This window comes from Phaseolus vulgaris, chromosome 3 (genome assembly GCF_051622355.1).
Source record: "Phaseolus vulgaris cultivar YP4 chromosome 3, ASM5162235v1, whole genome shotgun sequence".
Taxonomy (NCBI): domain Eukaryota; kingdom Viridiplantae; phylum Streptophyta; class Magnoliopsida; order Fabales; family Fabaceae; genus Phaseolus; species Phaseolus vulgaris.
The window spans coordinates 43,699,271-43,716,947 of NC_143500.1; the positions used below are offsets into that span (position 1 = coordinate 43,699,271).

A 17,677-nucleotide genomic window follows, 5' to 3' on the forward strand; every position below is an offset into this window, starting at 1 on the left:
TTGATCAAATCCGAGACGATACACAGTCCTGCAACCTTGAGCCGAGCGAGGTGAAAAGACTTGTAAAAAATGTTTGCGACTAAGTTCAACCGTTACATTTGTCTTGAAGAGTGGTATGAGTTTTTTTAGTAAGAAAGGTCAAGTTAAAATCAAACATGAGCTTTGATCGGCACATGTGTGCGAGAATTTGTCGAAGTCGTTTGCAACTAAGCTCAACCGCTTGTTGCATGAAGACAACCAGATACAGTCTGAGTTGTTTTTCATCGGACTTCTCGGGTCCGAGGTGGAGACAATCAGATACAGTCTTAGTTGTTTTTTTGTCGGACTTCTCGGGTCTGAGGTGGAGACAATCGAATACAGTCTGAGTTATTTTTTGTTGGACTTCTCGAGTCTGAGGTAGAGAAACCCAGTTGTTTTTTATCGGACTTCTCGGGTCTGAGGTGGAGATAACCAAATATAGTTTAAGTTATTTTTTTATCGAACTTCTTGGGTCCGAGGTAAAGACAACTAGATACAATCTAAGTTGTTTTTCATCGGACTTCTAGGGTCCGAGGTGGAGACAACCAGATACAGTCTGAGTTGTTTTTTGATCGGACTTCTCATGTTCGAGATGGAGACAACTAGATATAGTCTAAGTTGTTTTTATATAAGACTTCTTGGGTCCGAGATGGAAACAACCAAATACAACCTGAGTTGTTTTTTATCGAACTTCTCAGGACCAAGATGGAGACAACCAAATACAGTCTTAGTTGTTTTTTATTGGATTTCTCGAGCCCGAGATAGAGACAACCAAATATAGTCTGAATTGTTTTTGTATAAGACTTCTCGGATTTGAGAGGAGACAATTAGATACACTTTGAGTTGTTTTTTATCGAACTTCTCGAGTTCGAGATGGAGACAATCAGATACAGTCTGAATTGTTTTTTTATCGAACTCGAAGTTCAAGATGAAAACAACCAAATAATTTATTTTTCATTTGAAATTGTTCAGCCCACTTGTCGTGTTCAATTTAAAAAATGCTCTAATTCACCTAAACCGAATTTTTTAAAACCCTATTTGCTTGATTCAAAAAATAGTATATATTTAGTTAGTTAAAAAGATATGGTTGAAGGCTACTTTTCTCAATCAAGAAGGAAATTTTATATTTTCAACAAACTTTATGCAAAATTATCAAAAGAATATGGGTACAAATATTATTAGAGGAAATTAATATCAATTTTATTTTTTAAATATTTTATTTTATTTTTTCTAATTCTAGTATTTATTAATTTTTTATTTTATATATATTTTTTTATATGTACTACTTATATATTCATATCATCACTTTGATTTAAAAAAAAAATAGAAAAAATATTTATTCTCAAATGGATTCATTTTTTAATTTAAATAAATAGATATTTAATAGATTCGATGAAAATAATAAAATTGGAGTAGTTTGCATCAATTGGATTTTTTCCATATATATATAACAGATCAATTCTTTATTAAAAAAATATATTTAAAACACATGCTTTTAAAATAAAAAAAAGGAAAAAACATAAATATTGAAAATACAATAAAGCAATAATATTAGGATTTATTGTTAATTAGCAAATAAGGAAAACAATTAATTATTCTTATAAAATAAGAGGAAGAGAAGTGCATGATAACACTATTCAATCTAATTATAATTCAGAATGGATATTTAATTTGTTTGAATACATTTGTTAAACAATTTGATATCGAATGAAACAAAAGTATCATGATTTGAATCAAATCATTAACTTCATTAATAAAATTAATAAAATTGTAAGGTTATGCACAAATTGGATAATATGGGAAACAGTCTTGATTTTGATTCGGGTAATTAATGAAGATATTATTTTTTTTATAAAAAAGAGAGTGCTAATGAAAATAATTAGTTAGATATGCGGAAAAAAAATAAAGATAAAATAGAGTTGGAAAAAAACTAGATATAAAAAAAAGTAAAGAAGAATCTAGTATAAGAAGAAAGAGACTGATCAAAAGACACATTGCCAACTCCGTAGGAATCACTGATTTGGACTAAACAACATCTTCTAGTTGTAAGATATTCTTCTTCACTAGAATAAATAAAAAAAAAATAACATTAAATTGGAAAAATTAAGAATCATAATAAAATAACTTTTTTATAAATAATCATTTTACAATCAAACCATACAAAAGCTATAAATAAATCAAATTGAAAAGTTTTAAAATTTACAGGAGCACTCCAGTTTCAATTTTGTGTGCTAAAACTTTTTCATAGGTATTTTTATAATTTTTAATAAATTAAAAACGTCCAATTTTTCTTTCACATGTGAGTGTGGACTTGGGTTTATAAGTTGGGCCATTGCATTTTGTAAGCCTATGGTTTGAAGCTATACTCCTATAAGTTAACGAAATGACAAAAATGCCTTTGATTTGTATTTTTAAAATAATCTTATTTTTGAATTAAAAAATTAAATGATAATATGAGAAAGTTATGAATTGAATAATCAATAACTTATTTTGAAGTTTAGTATACATTTTAAAATATGTATTCTCAACACACATTTTAAAATATATAATTTAAAATATATTAATATATTTTAGAATGTATTTTATACTTATAAATACATTTGAGATCAGATACAGAATATATTTCTAAAATGTATAATAAAAAATACATATTTTTAAAAGGTAAAATTGGAAATTCTATTTTACGAGTGTAACATGAATGAATCATAGTTAAGTGTGGAAGATGGGAGTGTGTGTAAAAGTTAGGGAACATAGGTTTTGTATGTTTCCAATAACATCAAATTCAACTTTTTTTTTCTAATTTCTATGCCAACACTCACTTCCTGTGTTGTGTTACTCTGTCACTCACTCTGCAACTAAGTGCCATCTTCATCACCACCATGGGGACGACAACAAAACCTCTTTCGCACACAGTTAGCGTCTTCAACATACCTCGCTCCGCCACCGCCAAGGACCTCCTCCACTTCATCGAATCCAAGGTGGGTTCTTCCACAGTCTTTGCCCTCGAAATCTTCTCCGACAACGTCAACTGGAAGTCCCGCGGCGCTGGCCGCGTCCAGTTTGAGGCCCTCGACGCCAAGTCCCGCGCCCTCTCTCTCTCCCAACTCCAACAACTGCTCATCCACTCCCATTTCCTCCGCCTCTCTGATACCTCCGAAGACATCATTTTCCGCCCCCTCCACCGCCTTCAAAACGGAGTTCTCTACGCCGGCCTCATGCTCTCCGACGACCGGATGAGCGTCCTCGAGTCCTGGGAGGGCGTTGCGGGCTTGGTCGTGCCCCAAAGGAGGAAGCTTGACTTCTTGGTGTTGCATGATGGCGACTGTTACCGAGTCGAGATTTTTTTTGAGGATATTTTGGAGTCTCATGGCTATTGTTTGGGAGCAGAAGGCAAACTCAATGCCCTCCTCTTGAAGGTACATTTTTTTTGCACATAAAAAAAACCACTTAGGGACTCTATAAATTTTGTCTTGTTCAAGGTGAATAAGTATGTAGGGTTTTGTTTTATGTGATTGATGAGTTTCTTTTCTTTTGTATTTATTTGCTGGTGTGTTTTTTTCCTCTCAGCTTAAATTTGGGCCAAAAATTTATAAGAAAAAGATGGGGCCAGATGTGGCAACCAAGTTTAGGAATGATAGATACCATTTTTGTAAGGAAGATTCCGAGTTTCTTTGGGTGCGGACTACTGACTTTTCGGCTCTGAAGTCGATTGGGCACTCTACTTCATTTTGTTGGGAAATTGCGGAAGAACAATTGGCTTCGGATGTTTTTACAAGTTTGCCGCTCTACAAGGAAAATTTAAGAGATTTGGTTCTGGAGGATGGGGAAGAATTCTGTTCTTCCACAGAAGCAGTTCCTCTTGTAAAGTGTGCGTCGCAATCCAAGTTACCTTACGAGGCCCTTTTCCAGTTGAATTCTCTTGTTCATACTCAGAAAATTAGTCTTGCTTCGGTGGATGATGAATTGATTGACTTGTTGGGAGGCTTAGATGAAGAAATTAGAGCTGTGATTTTTCAGAAATTGCACCAGATGGGCTTCACTTGTTATGATCCTCTTAAATTTGTGAAGACTCAGTTGCATGTGCTGAGTAACAAGAAAAGAAGTCAACCACTATCTTCACAGAAAAGGTTGATAGATAATAACATTATGAGCTGTCATAGAGCCTTGGTTACCCCAACTAAGATTTATTGCCTTGGTCCCGAGCTTGAAACGTCAAACCATGTGGTAAAGCACTTTGCATCCTGTGCCTCGGACTTCATGAGGATTACCTTTGTTGAAGAGAATTGGAATAAGCTTCCAAATTATGCTGTATCGACTGGTGTGCAAAAGGGAATCTTTTCAAAGCCTTTTAAAACTGAAATATATAAGCGAATATTGACTATTCTTCGAGATGGGATTGTAATTGGATCAAAGAGATTTGAGTTCCTGGCCTTCTCTGCTAGTCAGCTGCGTTCAAATTCTGTTTGGTTATTTGCCTCTAATGACAATGTGAAAGCAACTGATATCAGAGAATGGATGGGATGCTTCAATAATATACGCAGTGTTTCTAAATGTGCAGCGAGGATGGGTCAGTTGTTCAGTTCTTCCATGCAAACTTTTGAAGTGGCCCCTCAAGATGTAGAGGTAATTCCTGATATTGAAGTTACCTCTGATGGTGTAAGCTACTGTTTCTCAGATGGTATTGGAAAAATCTCCCAATCTTTTGGTAGGCAAGTTGCTCAAAAGCTCAAGTTAGATCATACTCCTTCAGCATTTCAAATTCGGTTTGGAGGATATAAAGGTGTCATAACTGTTGATCGCCATTCATTTAGGAAGTTATCATTGCGCAACAGCATGCTTAAGTTTGAATCCAAAAATAGGATGCTTTGTGTCACAAAATGGAGTGAGTCAATGCCTTGCTTTCTCAATCGAGAGATTATATCCCTGCTGTCTACCTTAGGAGTAAAAGATGAGGCATTTTTGGCAAGGCAACAGGACCAATTGAATTTGTTAGGAAGGATGTTGACTGATAGTAAGGCAGCTTTGGATGTTTTGGAAGGTTTGAATGGAGCTGATTCAAGGAGCATTCTAGTGAAGATGTTGCATGAGTTTAATGAGCCAAACAGTGAGCCTTACCTATCAATGATGCTTAAGGCTTACTATGCATACCAATTATCTGACTTGAAAAGTAGATGCCGAATATTTGTTCCCAAGGGTCGAGTCTTAGTAGGTTGCTTGGATGAAACTGGTCTTTTGAATTATGGTGAAGTATTTGTTCGTGTAACAGTGAAAAGAACTACGGAAAAGTTTGATGATAACTTAAGGAAAAGGGGTGACGATGATAGCACACGTATAATAGTGGGAAAGGTGGTGGTCACGAAAAATCCTTGTCTTCACCCAGGAGACGTAAGAGTGCTTGATGCTATCTACAATGAAGAATTAGAGGAAAAGGGTTTGAGGGATTGCCTTGTATTTCCACAAAACGGACATAGGTGTGTATATAATGAACTACATTTAAAACCCCATTTACTTGTAACCCTTTTTTTATTTATCATGGAGAAATTCATTTTTTACATTTATCTTTGGTCCCGTGTGGTGTCATTGACTACCATGAGTCATTTAATCATGTGCTGACAAAAGTTGTGAACTGCAGGTTGAGAGATACAAGGGGAAAGGGCGATGTTGTTTTTAGCTATACTATCACTGTTGCACTTATTGTCTAGATTCTAGAACTTGTGGCATGTACTCTCTCGATGCTTTCATCTACTTGTGCAAAAACAAAATATTTTTCATAATATTTAAAGAATTTGGTATTCCAGTCATCATCAGTTTATTACTTTCTAGGTGCCACTTGGTTTTGGTTTGATAGGTCTATTAGGTTCATTGTGTGAGGACATTTGGAGATGATATTAGATTTTCTGTTGTCTTGCCGTGTTAGATATGAAGTTATCTCTAAGCTTTTTAGCCACCTTGGTTCCACATCATGAAATCATTATTATCTTTGATGTTTATTGTTCTAATACTTGTTGGTTGGCCTACAGGCCCCATCCAAACGAATGCTCTGGAGGTGATCTTGATGGAGATTTGTTTTTCATAAGCTGGGACAAAGATCTAATCCCAGCTCAAACTGAGGCTCCAATGGACTACACAGGACGGAGACCTCGTATAATGGACCATAAGGTGACCCTAGAGGTAATTTTCATCAAAGTTTCAACTTGTTTTTGAAAAATACACTGATGAAGGTAGAACTGCTTCCTCATTTGTTATTTCTTGACCGGTCAGGAAATCCAACATTTTTTTGTGGATTACATGATCAATGATACTTTGGGTGCTATCTCCACTGCACATCTAGTTCACGCTGACCGTGAACCAGATAAGGCTAAGAGTAGAAAATGTTTGGAGTTAGCAGAGCTTCACTCCATGGCTGTTGACTTTGCAAAGACCGGAGCACCTGCTGCAATGCCTAGAGTTTTAAAACCAAGAGAATTTCCAGATTTCATGGAGAGGGTGGAGAAGCCTATGTACATCTCCAAGGGGGTATTAGGAAAACTTTATCGTGCTATAATTGAGTCTCAAATGCAAATTAAATATAGTTTTGTGTGGTCAGAGAAGCTTGCTGAAGAAGCATATGATCGTAGCCTTGAAGTGAATGGTTTTGAGGCCTTCCTTGAGACAGCCTCAAGTCACAAAGAAATGTACGCACAGAAGATGAGCAGTTTGATGAACTTCTATGGTGCCGAGACTGAGGATGAAATGCTACTTGGTAACTTGCAAAACCGTGCTTCATATTTGCAGCGTGATAACAGGAGATATGGTGATATGAAAGATCGGATTCTGCTCTCAGTGAAGAATCTTCAGCGCGAAGCTAAAGAATGGTTTGAAACTAGTTGCCAACCGCACGAATATCGTCCCATGGCTTCTGCATGGTATCATGTGACCTATCACCCCAGCTATTATTGCCAGGAAAGCTCATGTTTTCTTAGCTTCCCATGGATAGTTGGTGAGGTTTTGTTGCAGATAAAGTCTGTAAACAAAGCAGTTCAAAGATGAAGGCTTCCTCTAATGCTGTGTGCATCCTTTTGTTTCTGAAAAAAAAAATCTGAAGCCGTCTCTGGTGGATAGGACAAAAAGTCTATGCAGACCTTGATATAAGGTTTCACCTTGTCTGCGACATTTTGGCTAAGTTATTATTGTTATATTATTTGGCATTATAAATATGTTCTAGCTATATGTGCAAATCTGATGCCACTGGCTTGATGTATATCCGTATGTTTAGAGCTCACATGGAGGGCTATTTCTTATTGTATAGCAACAATCTCAATGTACATTTTTTAAAATTATGAATTAGGTAATTCATGTTGTAAAATCTTTCTTTCCAGGTTTATATTTTTTATGCTAAGGAAAAAGAGACATGCATTCTTAGTAAATTTTGGAATTGATAATTTCGAACGAAGGTTCACAATCCAGATTAATTTCTGTATAAAAAGGGTTGACTTGCTACAAAATCACCAAAAAAAATCATATATATATATGAGATCTTATTTATCAATCATCTAATAGGAAATTTAAATTCATAGTCATTAAGGTAGGAGAATGTATCGAATTCTTATGTACATGCTCTGGCAATAGCTGATTAATATGACCTGAGATGCCTTGCAAACTAGTTTGGTATCTATATGAATTGAGAACCAATAATGAAAGAGTATCTCATGTCATGTCTCAACAAAATCTCATCCTATCCATTATACCACCTGTGGGGGCAAACTTTTTAAGAATTTTACTCTTCCATCATTCTGAGTTTTTATAAGAATTTAAACATTTATTTTGTTTTACATTTTACAGGAAAGAAATTCGTTTAGATTATTTGTTATTGTCAGTTTGTGAGAAATAATTAAAATATATGTGAGAGACCTCTGAAGTAAGACCTGAAACAAGGATGATATGATCTTAGGCGCGAGTTAAAATAATATTTGACTAGTGAAGGGAGGGGATGTTTATGAATTCAAATGAGAAATTTTCCCTAAACTCCATTCCTTCCACTTCCATATTAATTGTGAAATAACATTTTTAAATAATTTTAAATAAAACATAATTTTACATTTTTAAATAACTTTTATTGCACCACATACCTCATTTTTAACCGCAATACTTCTATTTTTTTTTTCAATTATTGTTTGAGAGGGCAATTCCATCATTTGAGCATGTGTGAAAGGAATGACAAAAAAAATCGTTGTATTCGAGGTTCTGTGATAAGCGAACGAAAACCCAGTCAATCACCAATAAAAACACCACAAAATTTATCTCAATTACAAAGTTTATCCCCAGTCACCACAAACAACTACCAACACTTGAAAATAAAGAAGAATGCACCACATTTTTCAATATACTCAGAAGGGTATTATTGAAATTTTAAAAAAAAAGTATGGAAGTGTAGGAAGAAAATACGGAAGTGCTCGAAGAATCAGTGATACAAATTAATTACATCACTACCAAACTAAATGTAGCTTTAGTTATACAAGTGTCTCATTTTTCAATGAAACATTCACTTTTGTTCCAATGAGACATCCCTACCAAAATAAATATAGTATTAATAAGAGAGTTTAAGTCTACAAGATTCATTATCTCTAATTATATATTACGAATTTATTTTATCTTATCTTTGGTTATGATTTCCAAGACATCTTTTTTAACTAAAACATATACATCATATATGAAACTAAGTGAATGTTTCAATAACCGATTTTACAATAAATCCAATAAACATTGATATTATATTAAAAAGAGTTTAAACATAATTCAATTTTACAAAACGATATGAAATATTAAATAAAAAAATAAGATTTTCATTAAAAAAATTATTCAAATAATATATATATATATATATTAATACAATAGAAATAATATTTATTTTAGTTAAAAGTATAACATTCACAATAAACAATAATGGAGAATTATTGGTATTTCTTATTAAAGACAACACTTGAGATTGGCCAGATTTTTATTATATCACTATACAAGACAAATCCACATGTCAGTAATTTATAACACTTGATTAGTGATATATGAGTTTAAAAGTTACTTAAAAAACTTATAATCTCCATCAATTTTAAGTATAGGTCAAGAAACTATTAAAAGGCCTATCATTACATAGTATACACTAAAAAGACTAGAAAAAAAAATCAATAAAAGACTTATTATCACAATCATAAATTGTGTTAATTATGAAATCAGAAGTAGTAGTTTTAAGATAATATGTGGCTAGATATTGAGAGAGAGACCGAGGAAAGATTTTAAAAATATTTAGAACTAAAAGCAGTGATATAGTTTAGAAGGCTAATTTGAGGCTTTACTTTTTTCTCCAATATCATGAGTTCCTTAATTTATATATATATATATATATATATATATATATATGATTATTTTAAATAACCATGTACACAATTTTTTATTTATTTAATATATCTTATTTTATTAATATAATGAAGTATTTTTATTATTTCATATAAATTACTTAAAAGTAAAATTACTTTTTAATTTTTTTAATTAATATTAATAAATAATTTTTATAATTTTTCTTTTAATTCTTTGTTTTAAGATAATAACAAAAAGAAAGAGAGAACATAAAAATCCAACTTATAATTATACATCATTACAAAGACCATAGAGATAATATTGCAACAACATTCATGTTTTATGAATTTATCACACCAATACTGAATGTGAATATGCATTGAAATTAACGAAAATGCAAATAAATGGTCCAAGTATAAAACTATAGATAACTCGTCGTAGGTGTTCAAGTTGCTGCACATTAAGGAATTTTAATATTTGTTATGCCACTCTAAATTTGTATTTTAATATTTGTTATGCCACTAAATGTGTATACCTCTTTCTCTTTAGGGTTTTTTTCTATCAATGTTTATTAAATATTATGAACACGTGTTTTCTATTAATAAATAAATAAAATGAAGTCATTAATAAGAAAAGTTCATTTGGTACACTGGCAATATTTTTGAACAAATTAAATTAAACAAAATAGAGATAAAAAAAATGGAACTGGCGAGTCAGAGTGTTGATTTAAATTTCGAAGGAAAAAAAAAGTGGCAATGAAGATGATAAGAAATGTCTTAATCTAATTATTGATTGAATAATATATGTTTAGAGAGTGTAGGTTATAAGAAAGTATGTTTGGCGAGGGATAAGAGCATTTGTTCCTGTTTGTTTGTCTGTCTGAATTGGTCACTCGTGCACTACACACTACCATTTATCACAACAATAAAGTCACACTTTTTAGGCTTCAAGAACACCACACACTCCAAACAAATAACCAAATTTCTACCTAAGCCTATTCATTGCAGTTGCCCATTCCAAAAGCAAACCCCACCTCTTCACCATCCACACCACATAATAATAACAATAATAATAATCATAATCACTACCTAATGCTATTATCAAATTAAATCAAAGACCAATTCCTGGATCATCCTCCCACCCAACCCAAGCTCCAACCATAGAAAAAAAATGAATTAATTATGATACAATTCAGTAAAATTAAAATAAAAAGGGTGTATATACACAGTAACAACCATTCAGATTTATATGGATGTATATACTATATAGGAAAAAAAATAAGAGTAAAATAATTGGCCAAAGAAAATCAGAAGTGAAAAGTGAGGCGAAGGGGCAGCCTCAGCCACCAACCAAAGAGCCACCGCGTCAAACACGCGTAGTGTCACGCCCACTCCACCACTCACACGAAAACGGCGTCGTCGGAGTCACGGGCCTTGGGGGAAAGCGACTTGAGGTTGACGGCAGCGTAGCGCGTGGAGAAATTGCGGAGGGCGGCGTCGTCGTTGGAATCCCCGTTACGGCCCTCGTCGAAGTTGAGGGCGTAACTCATTGGGTCATACTGGTACTTGGGCATGCGCTTGGAGGTGCGGTTGCGGTTGAACTTGCGAAGGAAGGTCTTCCACCTGGGGCCCGCCACGATCTTGGACCAGTCGCGAAGCTTCTTGAGCGCCCTGAGGCCACGCGACCACCATCGGTCACTGGATGAAGATGAATTGGAGTGGGACCAGGAGGTGGAGCGGACGCGCTCCCACCATGAGGAGCGGCGTCGTTGGCCCAGGCAGCAGGAGGGTAATAGTAAGGCGCAGGCAGGGTTGGATCTCTCTTGGGCTTGGGCCGTGGGAGTGGTAGTGGATTCAGATTCAAACTGGATGGACATGTCAGCAACTCAGATCAGATTTCGGTTGTTCAGAAGAAACGCAAGAAGAGCAGAGACCTCTCCCAGATATTAATAGGGTCTCTTCACCCTCACTACGCACCATCCACTCACTTCCCATTTTATTTTATTTTCTATTATTAATATTATCTCCATCCCTAACAATATTCTAACATCACTTTTTTCACTATATCCTTTTTTTTCAATTTTTTTATCTATCTGTCACGTCAGATTTTGTGTATTTGTTGTACAAATAAATATAAAAATAAGTTTAAGGGCGCCCGCAGAAAAAAGAAGACGGTTATGAAATACAGCCGCAAGCGCAATTTCCCACTCGGCTGACTGCTTGGACTCAACACTGAGCTCTTCAAAAGGATGTATATTTTATCACCACTTTCCCCCTTAAACTATGCGTTTTCCCATCAAGACACAGCTTCACCCCCAACTCACAATGTCAAACTATTGAACAGGAAAATATGTGCAACAAAGCACATGGTCAAAGAGCTCACCCAGTTCTCCATTTCAAAGGAACCAACGTTGACTTAATTCATTCAACCAAGGAATGTCATCATACCTTAGATTTTGGGTTTTTCCCCAATTATATATATTATTTTCATCATCAAAACTCCAATCACCAAACATCTCACTCATAAAATTAATTAAACAGGAGACACAATTTGTCGGTGGATTCAGAAAGTTCAAAAATCACTACAAAAAGGTCTGATAACATCATCCGATTTTAACTGTTCCATTGCCTACCTCAATCCAAACTGTACATTTGGATTATATTTTTATTTCAATCTATCTATCTATATATATATATATATATATATAATTTTGATTATAAATTATTTGAGAATTAAATTTTATTTATTATTCTTCACAAATAGGATGAGCTAGATCTTAAGCAATATACAGAAATTGACACAAAATTTGAGATTCATTATCCGTTATTCTCACTTAATTTCTTAAAATTCATTTGTTTTCTTATTTTAAATATGTTTTTTAGAATTGGGAATTTTAACATATTTACACTGTTCTAAATACATTATGTAAACCTTAAAAGAACAAATTAGATAATTTAATATCTTGATTACCTTATTAATATCCGTTCACAAGAGATACTTATTGACAAATCTATGTACCGCGTACAGACAATTGACAAAAAAAAAAAATACAAATCTAAATTTATAAAAATTCAAAATGTTTTTTTTAGAAAATATAGATTAATCCAATTATATAGATTTGAATTAATGGGCACCCATACTTTCAGATTTTATGTATCCTTCACGTCAATTTATTTTCTCGTGCACCCTGTTTGTCATTATTCTTTCATGTCATTAGACAAGTTTGTTTAAACTTAAAACAAGTATTTTTAAAATAATCACTTATTTAAGTGTACTTATTAAAATAAACAGAAAACTGATTATTTTAAAAAATAAATAGATTAGACAAACACAAAAAATCATTTAAAAAATGCACAAATAAACTCATCCATTATCAAACTCATCTAATGACAGATAAGAAACCATATAAGGATGAACAATTTCTTGCAACGATACTAATATGAAGGCATTGTCATCATATAATGGTGCATTGGTATTTGATAATAATCCACATCATTCCAAAAGCCACGAGGATCCCACAGTCTTGCTTCCCCTCTCAAACATTTAGGAGGTTTTAAGAGAGCTTTAACGAGCCTTATTTCAACTTACATGAACTTTTAAGATGAAAATTGAGTGTTTTGCTAGCCTTGTGAGAATAACTTATATAGCCTATAACTATAGGCCTATTTTTTTAAGTTTATTTCAGTAAGCTTCAAAGAGTAACTTACTTATTCAACACTTGTGACTTGAGCATTTTCCAATAAACACTTCATTATGTTATTTCTCTTAACACACCCCTTAGAAGTTATCATTCAAAGATAAAAAAAGAATGAACTTTAAACTTAACTCAATCGACTCATGAGGTAAGGTTTGCATTTACTTATATACTATGAAATGTCCTTATCTATATATTAGAGGATGATCCAATAACGGCCTAATAACGATGACTTGATAAACCCAACAAACTCTCGCTATGATAAACTCTAAGTGACTCTGGTACCATATTAGGAGATGAACTTTAAGTCTAACTCAACCTTACAAAACCGGTTCATAAAGTGAGGTTTACACCTATCTATATACTATGAGATGTCTTTATCTCTATTGGAGATCTCACATCGACTAAACTAGAACTAAAGACATTTCATAATATATAAGTGGATGCAAATCTCACTTCAAAGTCCACCTCTTAATATATTATTAGAGTTATAGAGTCTACCCTAGTATGATAATGGTATCAAGGTTATATAGAGTCTATTCTAACGAGAGTTTGTTGAACTTATAAGGTCATCTGTTATCGGAGCACCCATTATATAGTCACACACATGAGTTTGTTGAAGATTCTACATCAACTAATCAAAGATCAATGAGTCAATTTTGTAAGATTGCGTTAAGCTTAAATTCCTAATAAAAAACATTGGTTCTGCTCAACCTGCAGTAATGTATTAGCTCCTAGTTATGTATTTGCTCCTAGAATACGAGTTTAAGAATTGAGAAATGAAACAAGAAACAAGTATCAACTTTTAGTGATAATTTCACCCATTAGTAAAAGTAAGGAAGATTTACCCAGAAGAGACCAGCGCAAAGATTAGAAAAAGGGACAGAAACCTGGTTAAAATATATAAACCAGTAACCCCAACTTTAAATTAAAGTCCTGCAAAGATTTCAAACAACATTTTTGTCTTTCATGATGTAAAAGAAAACAAAAGCATCCACTAGATATTCAACTCCAAGGGTATTTCGAGGAAAAAAAGTAGATTGACACTCGAGAAGACTGACTTAAATAATTATTGCAGAATAGAAAAAAAGGACTAATCTACATCCGCATACTCGAGAGGACCGATTCAATATCATAGGTGTCTTTAGCAAGTTCATTTAAGCATTAAGTTTTACAATAACAGCAGAAGTAAAGAACTATAAACTAACAGCAAAAAGAAAAAGAAGCTACATAGCTACCTTCATAACTCATTCAGTTAACAGACATGTAGCTATAACATCACACTACATTATCATTCGCTGCTCCACAACAGAACTAGTGGTCCAGCACTAATAAAGCAACTAGATTAACTTCAAAAGGAGCTATAAACAACCAACACACTAGTCACTATCAAGTATCTTGAGCAGCAAACACAAACGTAAGAAAATAGAAAACCGAACTCAGTTCAAATAGCCACGGCAGATCCTAGCTCACCGCCATGAAGGTTCCAGAAGACGTTACCTGCATTATCGGGCATGCCGCTGTCAATAGAAATGGCAGCGAAGATTGCTCGGAACGCGCCGCAAACGACAGCAGGGGCGGAGGAATTGGTCTTGGGCGAGACGCGAACGATCTTGTGCAACCCTAATCGAGTTCCGTCGACGGCGCAGGAAGAGTCGACGTTGGTGATTTGGGACAATCGATGGTTCAGCTCTTTGGGAGAAATATCAACGTCTTTGGAGAGTAAGTGGAAAGAGACCGAGGTTTCGATGACGGTGGCGCCAAGAATGGCGAAAGCTTTGTTGTTTTCTTCGGAGAAGGAGGCGTGAGTCATGGCTCGACGGAGAAGATCAGTGCTCTTGAAGGTGTACCTGACCCAGAAAAAAAGAACTGCTTAAGAAATAATTGAAAAAAGAAAGTGAGAGAAAGAGGAAAGGGTTTACCCGAGTTGTTTCTGGAGGGTTTCGAGAGCGGTTGAAAAAGGAGAAGAGAGAAGTTTGTGGGTTGTTGCGTGACCCTGCAAAAGGAGAAGTAGCAGGGTGAAGATGATGAAGCATCGAACAGTTGAGGATCGCATTTTGGCAGGAAACTATGGCGAAGACAGTTGCTTCTCACTGCTTCAGTGTTGAGGACTTTTTACTTCCTCCTCGATCACAACTAACTTTACTTAGCTACTAAGGACTTCTATCTTTTTGCTGTAATAATAAAACAATTCTATAATGATATTTCTTTGAAAAATGGCCACTTACTTCTTTATTTATAAAATATATTATTATTATTATTATTATTATTATTATTATATTATTGTAATATTATAAAATGGTTATTAATTAGTTGTACATAAAATAAAATTATCAAACCATTATTTAGATATTGTTCTTTTTTATCAAAATTATGTCTGTCTGATCCCTTATCGAACAAAGTTGTCATGGGTCGTGTCGATCAAAGTTGTCCTGGGTCTATGTTGATTGAAGTTGTCTGATCCACGTGTTTACTTCTGGAAGGATTGTTGGGCGGGTGATGAACTTTAAAGAATGTCTATCCGAGGTTGTTCTCCTTGAGCTCTTGCAAAGATGCTAAGGTGGTCGAGCTTGGGAAATAGAATAATGGTTCTTGGGACTGACAACTAACTTGAAGGAGAAGTCTTTTTTAATTGGAAAAGCCTTTGGTGAGTTTTTTTTTCACGATTTTCAAGAGTTGAGCTTTGACTTGGAAGAGATGGATAATTGGGTTTGGAAAGATGGGGAATTCCTAGTGAATTCTACTTATAATTGTTTAAGAAGGGCACGTGAAGGGGAGATTGTCTCTGCGTACAAAAAGTTTTGGAGGATTAAAGTTGTGCCTTCTGCACTTGTCTCTACTTGGAGGGAGTTAGAAAATAAGATTGCTACTAGGGTCAATTTAGAAAGGCGTGGAATTACGGTTGAAAGTCTTTTGTGTAGTTTTTGTGGGGTGAAGGAAGAGACTTGTTGCCATTTGTTTTTTGAGTGCAGAATAGCTTGGCCTATATGAAGTCAATGTTTTGCTTGGTTTGGTGTGACATCAGTGAGTCACAATGATCCACTGTTAATTTTTTTTTCACAGTTTAGGTTGTGTAACGCCTCTGATTCTATTAATGATGTTTGAGGAGCGATTTGAATTGCAGTAGTTAACGAGACTTGGAAGCACATGAATAATGTCATTTTCAAAGGTGGGTGGTTGATAATTTAGAATTATTTGCTATGATTCAATTAAAGGTTTGATCTTTGGTTATTTTCAAGTCACACTCCATTTTTTTTCTCTTATTTTAACTAATGTATTGATCTATAGTTTATATGAGATTGGTTAAGTGGTGTATTTTTGTCGGGTAGTACTAGAGTTAGTTTTGTGAAGTTTGACCTAAGATCGTTAGTTTAAGAAATAAAATTTTCAACTAATAAATATCACTTATGTGATTAATAATTCAATAGATTTATTCTAATGAAAAAACAGTCAATATATTCCTTATCAAATTTCCAATATATCAGATGTCCAAAAACATAGTAATTGATATAGAAAACATACTCACGTGGAAGAGTGGGATGATACACTTTTCTTTTAAGTTTTGTTACTCTGAATAATTATGGACTATAATAATATTTTAGCTATTCTATTGGTAATTAGCTATACTAATACTAGTTGCCTATATGTGGTATGTGCCCTTTGATGTTTTTTCTTTTATTCTTCTTAAGTTCAACTTCAATAAAATAATTTATATTATAGATGAATAACTCGTTCAAAATATCCTGTGACAGGTTATGACGTATATTAATAATTATTTTCTCTTAAAAAAACATTTTTCTTGTATAACTTATCACTCTTAACATCGTAGTCCAAGTGCATTTCATACATTTTTGGATTATACATAATTTCAGCTCTTCGCGTTTTTCAAAAGCAACTTTTATCATTTTATTAATATAAAAAAACTTTATGTATCAGAGTAGGATTTTCCTAAAAAACAAATAATTTCATCTCTCAAAAGAAACCTAAAAACTTTTAAATTATATTATTCATATAATATTCTTTTTATTTTTTATATTTCTCGTCTGTAGTAAATGCATACAAATATGAAACTTAACATGCCAAATTAAAGCATCATTTTACTCAATACATACATGCCAGCATTTCTATAATGACGACCACCACTCAGGAATGGTAACTTAAATCTTGAAACATATACTTTTATTTTTCATTACTATTTACATTTTATTCTCGTATTCACTTTTATTGTTGTTGTTTGTGAGATTTAAATTTCTTGTGACATCAGTGTACTATTTTCATAGTGAAATTTTGAAAAGAAAAGAAAACTAGATCTCAGGTAAGAAACTAAATGATAAATTGTAATCAAGTATTGAAAAAAAATATTTATTTTATCCTTTTGTTTATATTACTTTTTAGATACTTTCCAAAAATACACAGATATAATAAAAGAAAAGGATAATACTCATATTTTTGTTTAAAAAAGGCATCACAATGAAAATCACCAGCCTTGCAAAATGGTACATGGTTTTAAATTGTGAATGGCCTTGCAATGGGAGATTGTATCCAGTTAAGCTATACAACAATTGTATTCTCAAATCTACATTTAGAACCTAGGATCAAAGGTATGGCTAAAAGACAACATATGCATCCATTTGC

General features: G+C 33.6%; 3 protein-coding genes across 3 annotated transcripts; 1 reads left to right on the forward strand and 2 right to left on the reverse strand.

The window, feature by feature from the left end:
- Positions 1 to 2,709: 2,709 nt before the first annotated feature.
- On the forward strand, positions 2,710 to 7,363 carry RDR2 (RNA-dependent RNA polymerase 2). The gene is made up of 4 exons (XM_068608678.2): positions 2,710 to 3,434; positions 3,586 to 5,489; positions 6,039 to 6,189; positions 6,280 to 7,363. Exons 1-4 carry the CDS (start codon positions 2,898 to 2,900, stop codon positions 7,045 to 7,047), a joined length of 3,360 nt encoding a protein of 1,119 aa, XP_068464779.2. The 5' UTR covers positions 2,710 to 2,897; the 3' UTR covers positions 7,048 to 7,363.
- A 3,149-nt stretch (positions 7,364 to 10,512) lies between these two features.
- Positions 10,513 to 11,224, reverse strand: LOC137805648 (uncharacterized). The gene has a single exon (XM_068605589.2). The coding sequence runs from the start codon at positions 11,222 to 11,224 to the stop codon at positions 10,748 to 10,750; it is 477 nt and encodes a 158-aa protein (XP_068461690.1). The 3' UTR covers positions 10,513 to 10,747.
- Positions 10,513 to 15,196, reverse strand: NFD2 (Ribonuclease III family protein). The gene is made up of 2 exons (XM_068608679.2): positions 14,965 to 15,196; positions 10,513 to 14,892 (listed from the first exon to the last, which is right to left on the reverse strand). Exons 1-2 carry the CDS (start codon positions 15,096 to 15,098, stop codon positions 14,487 to 14,489), a joined length of 540 nt encoding a protein of 179 aa, XP_068464780.1. The 5' UTR covers positions 15,099 to 15,196; the 3' UTR covers positions 10,513 to 14,486.
- Positions 15,197 to 17,677: the final 2,481 nt, after the last annotated feature.

What these genes read in the sequence shown, in the direction of transcription:
- RDR2 (XM_068608678.2), top strand. Translation starts at nt 2,898, where the DNA reads ATGGGGACGACAACAAAACCTCTTTCGCACACAGTTAGCGTCTTCAAC. An exon ending in TCAATGCCCTCCTCTTGAAG is followed by an intron (nt 3,435 to 3,585) that starts GTACATTTTTTT and finishes TTTTCCTCTCAG; the next exon opens with CTTAAATTTGGGCCAAAAAT. An exon ending in ACCATAAGGTGACCCTAGAG is followed by an intron (nt 6,190 to 6,279) that starts GTAATTTTCATC and finishes TTGACCGGTCAG; the next exon opens with GAAATCCAACATTTTTTTGT.
- LOC137805648 (XM_068605589.2), bottom strand. Translation starts at nt 11,224, where the DNA reads ATGTCCATCCAGTTTGAATCTGAATCCACTACCACTCCCACGGCCCAA.
- NFD2 (XM_068608679.2), bottom strand. Translation starts at nt 15,098, where the DNA reads ATGCGATCCTCAACTGTTCGATGCTTCATCATCTTCACCCTGCTACTT. An exon ending in ACCCTCCAGAAACAACTCGG is followed by an intron (nt 14,893 to 14,964) that starts GTAAACCCTTTC and finishes TTTCTGGGTCAG; the next exon opens with GTACACCTTCAAGAGCACTG.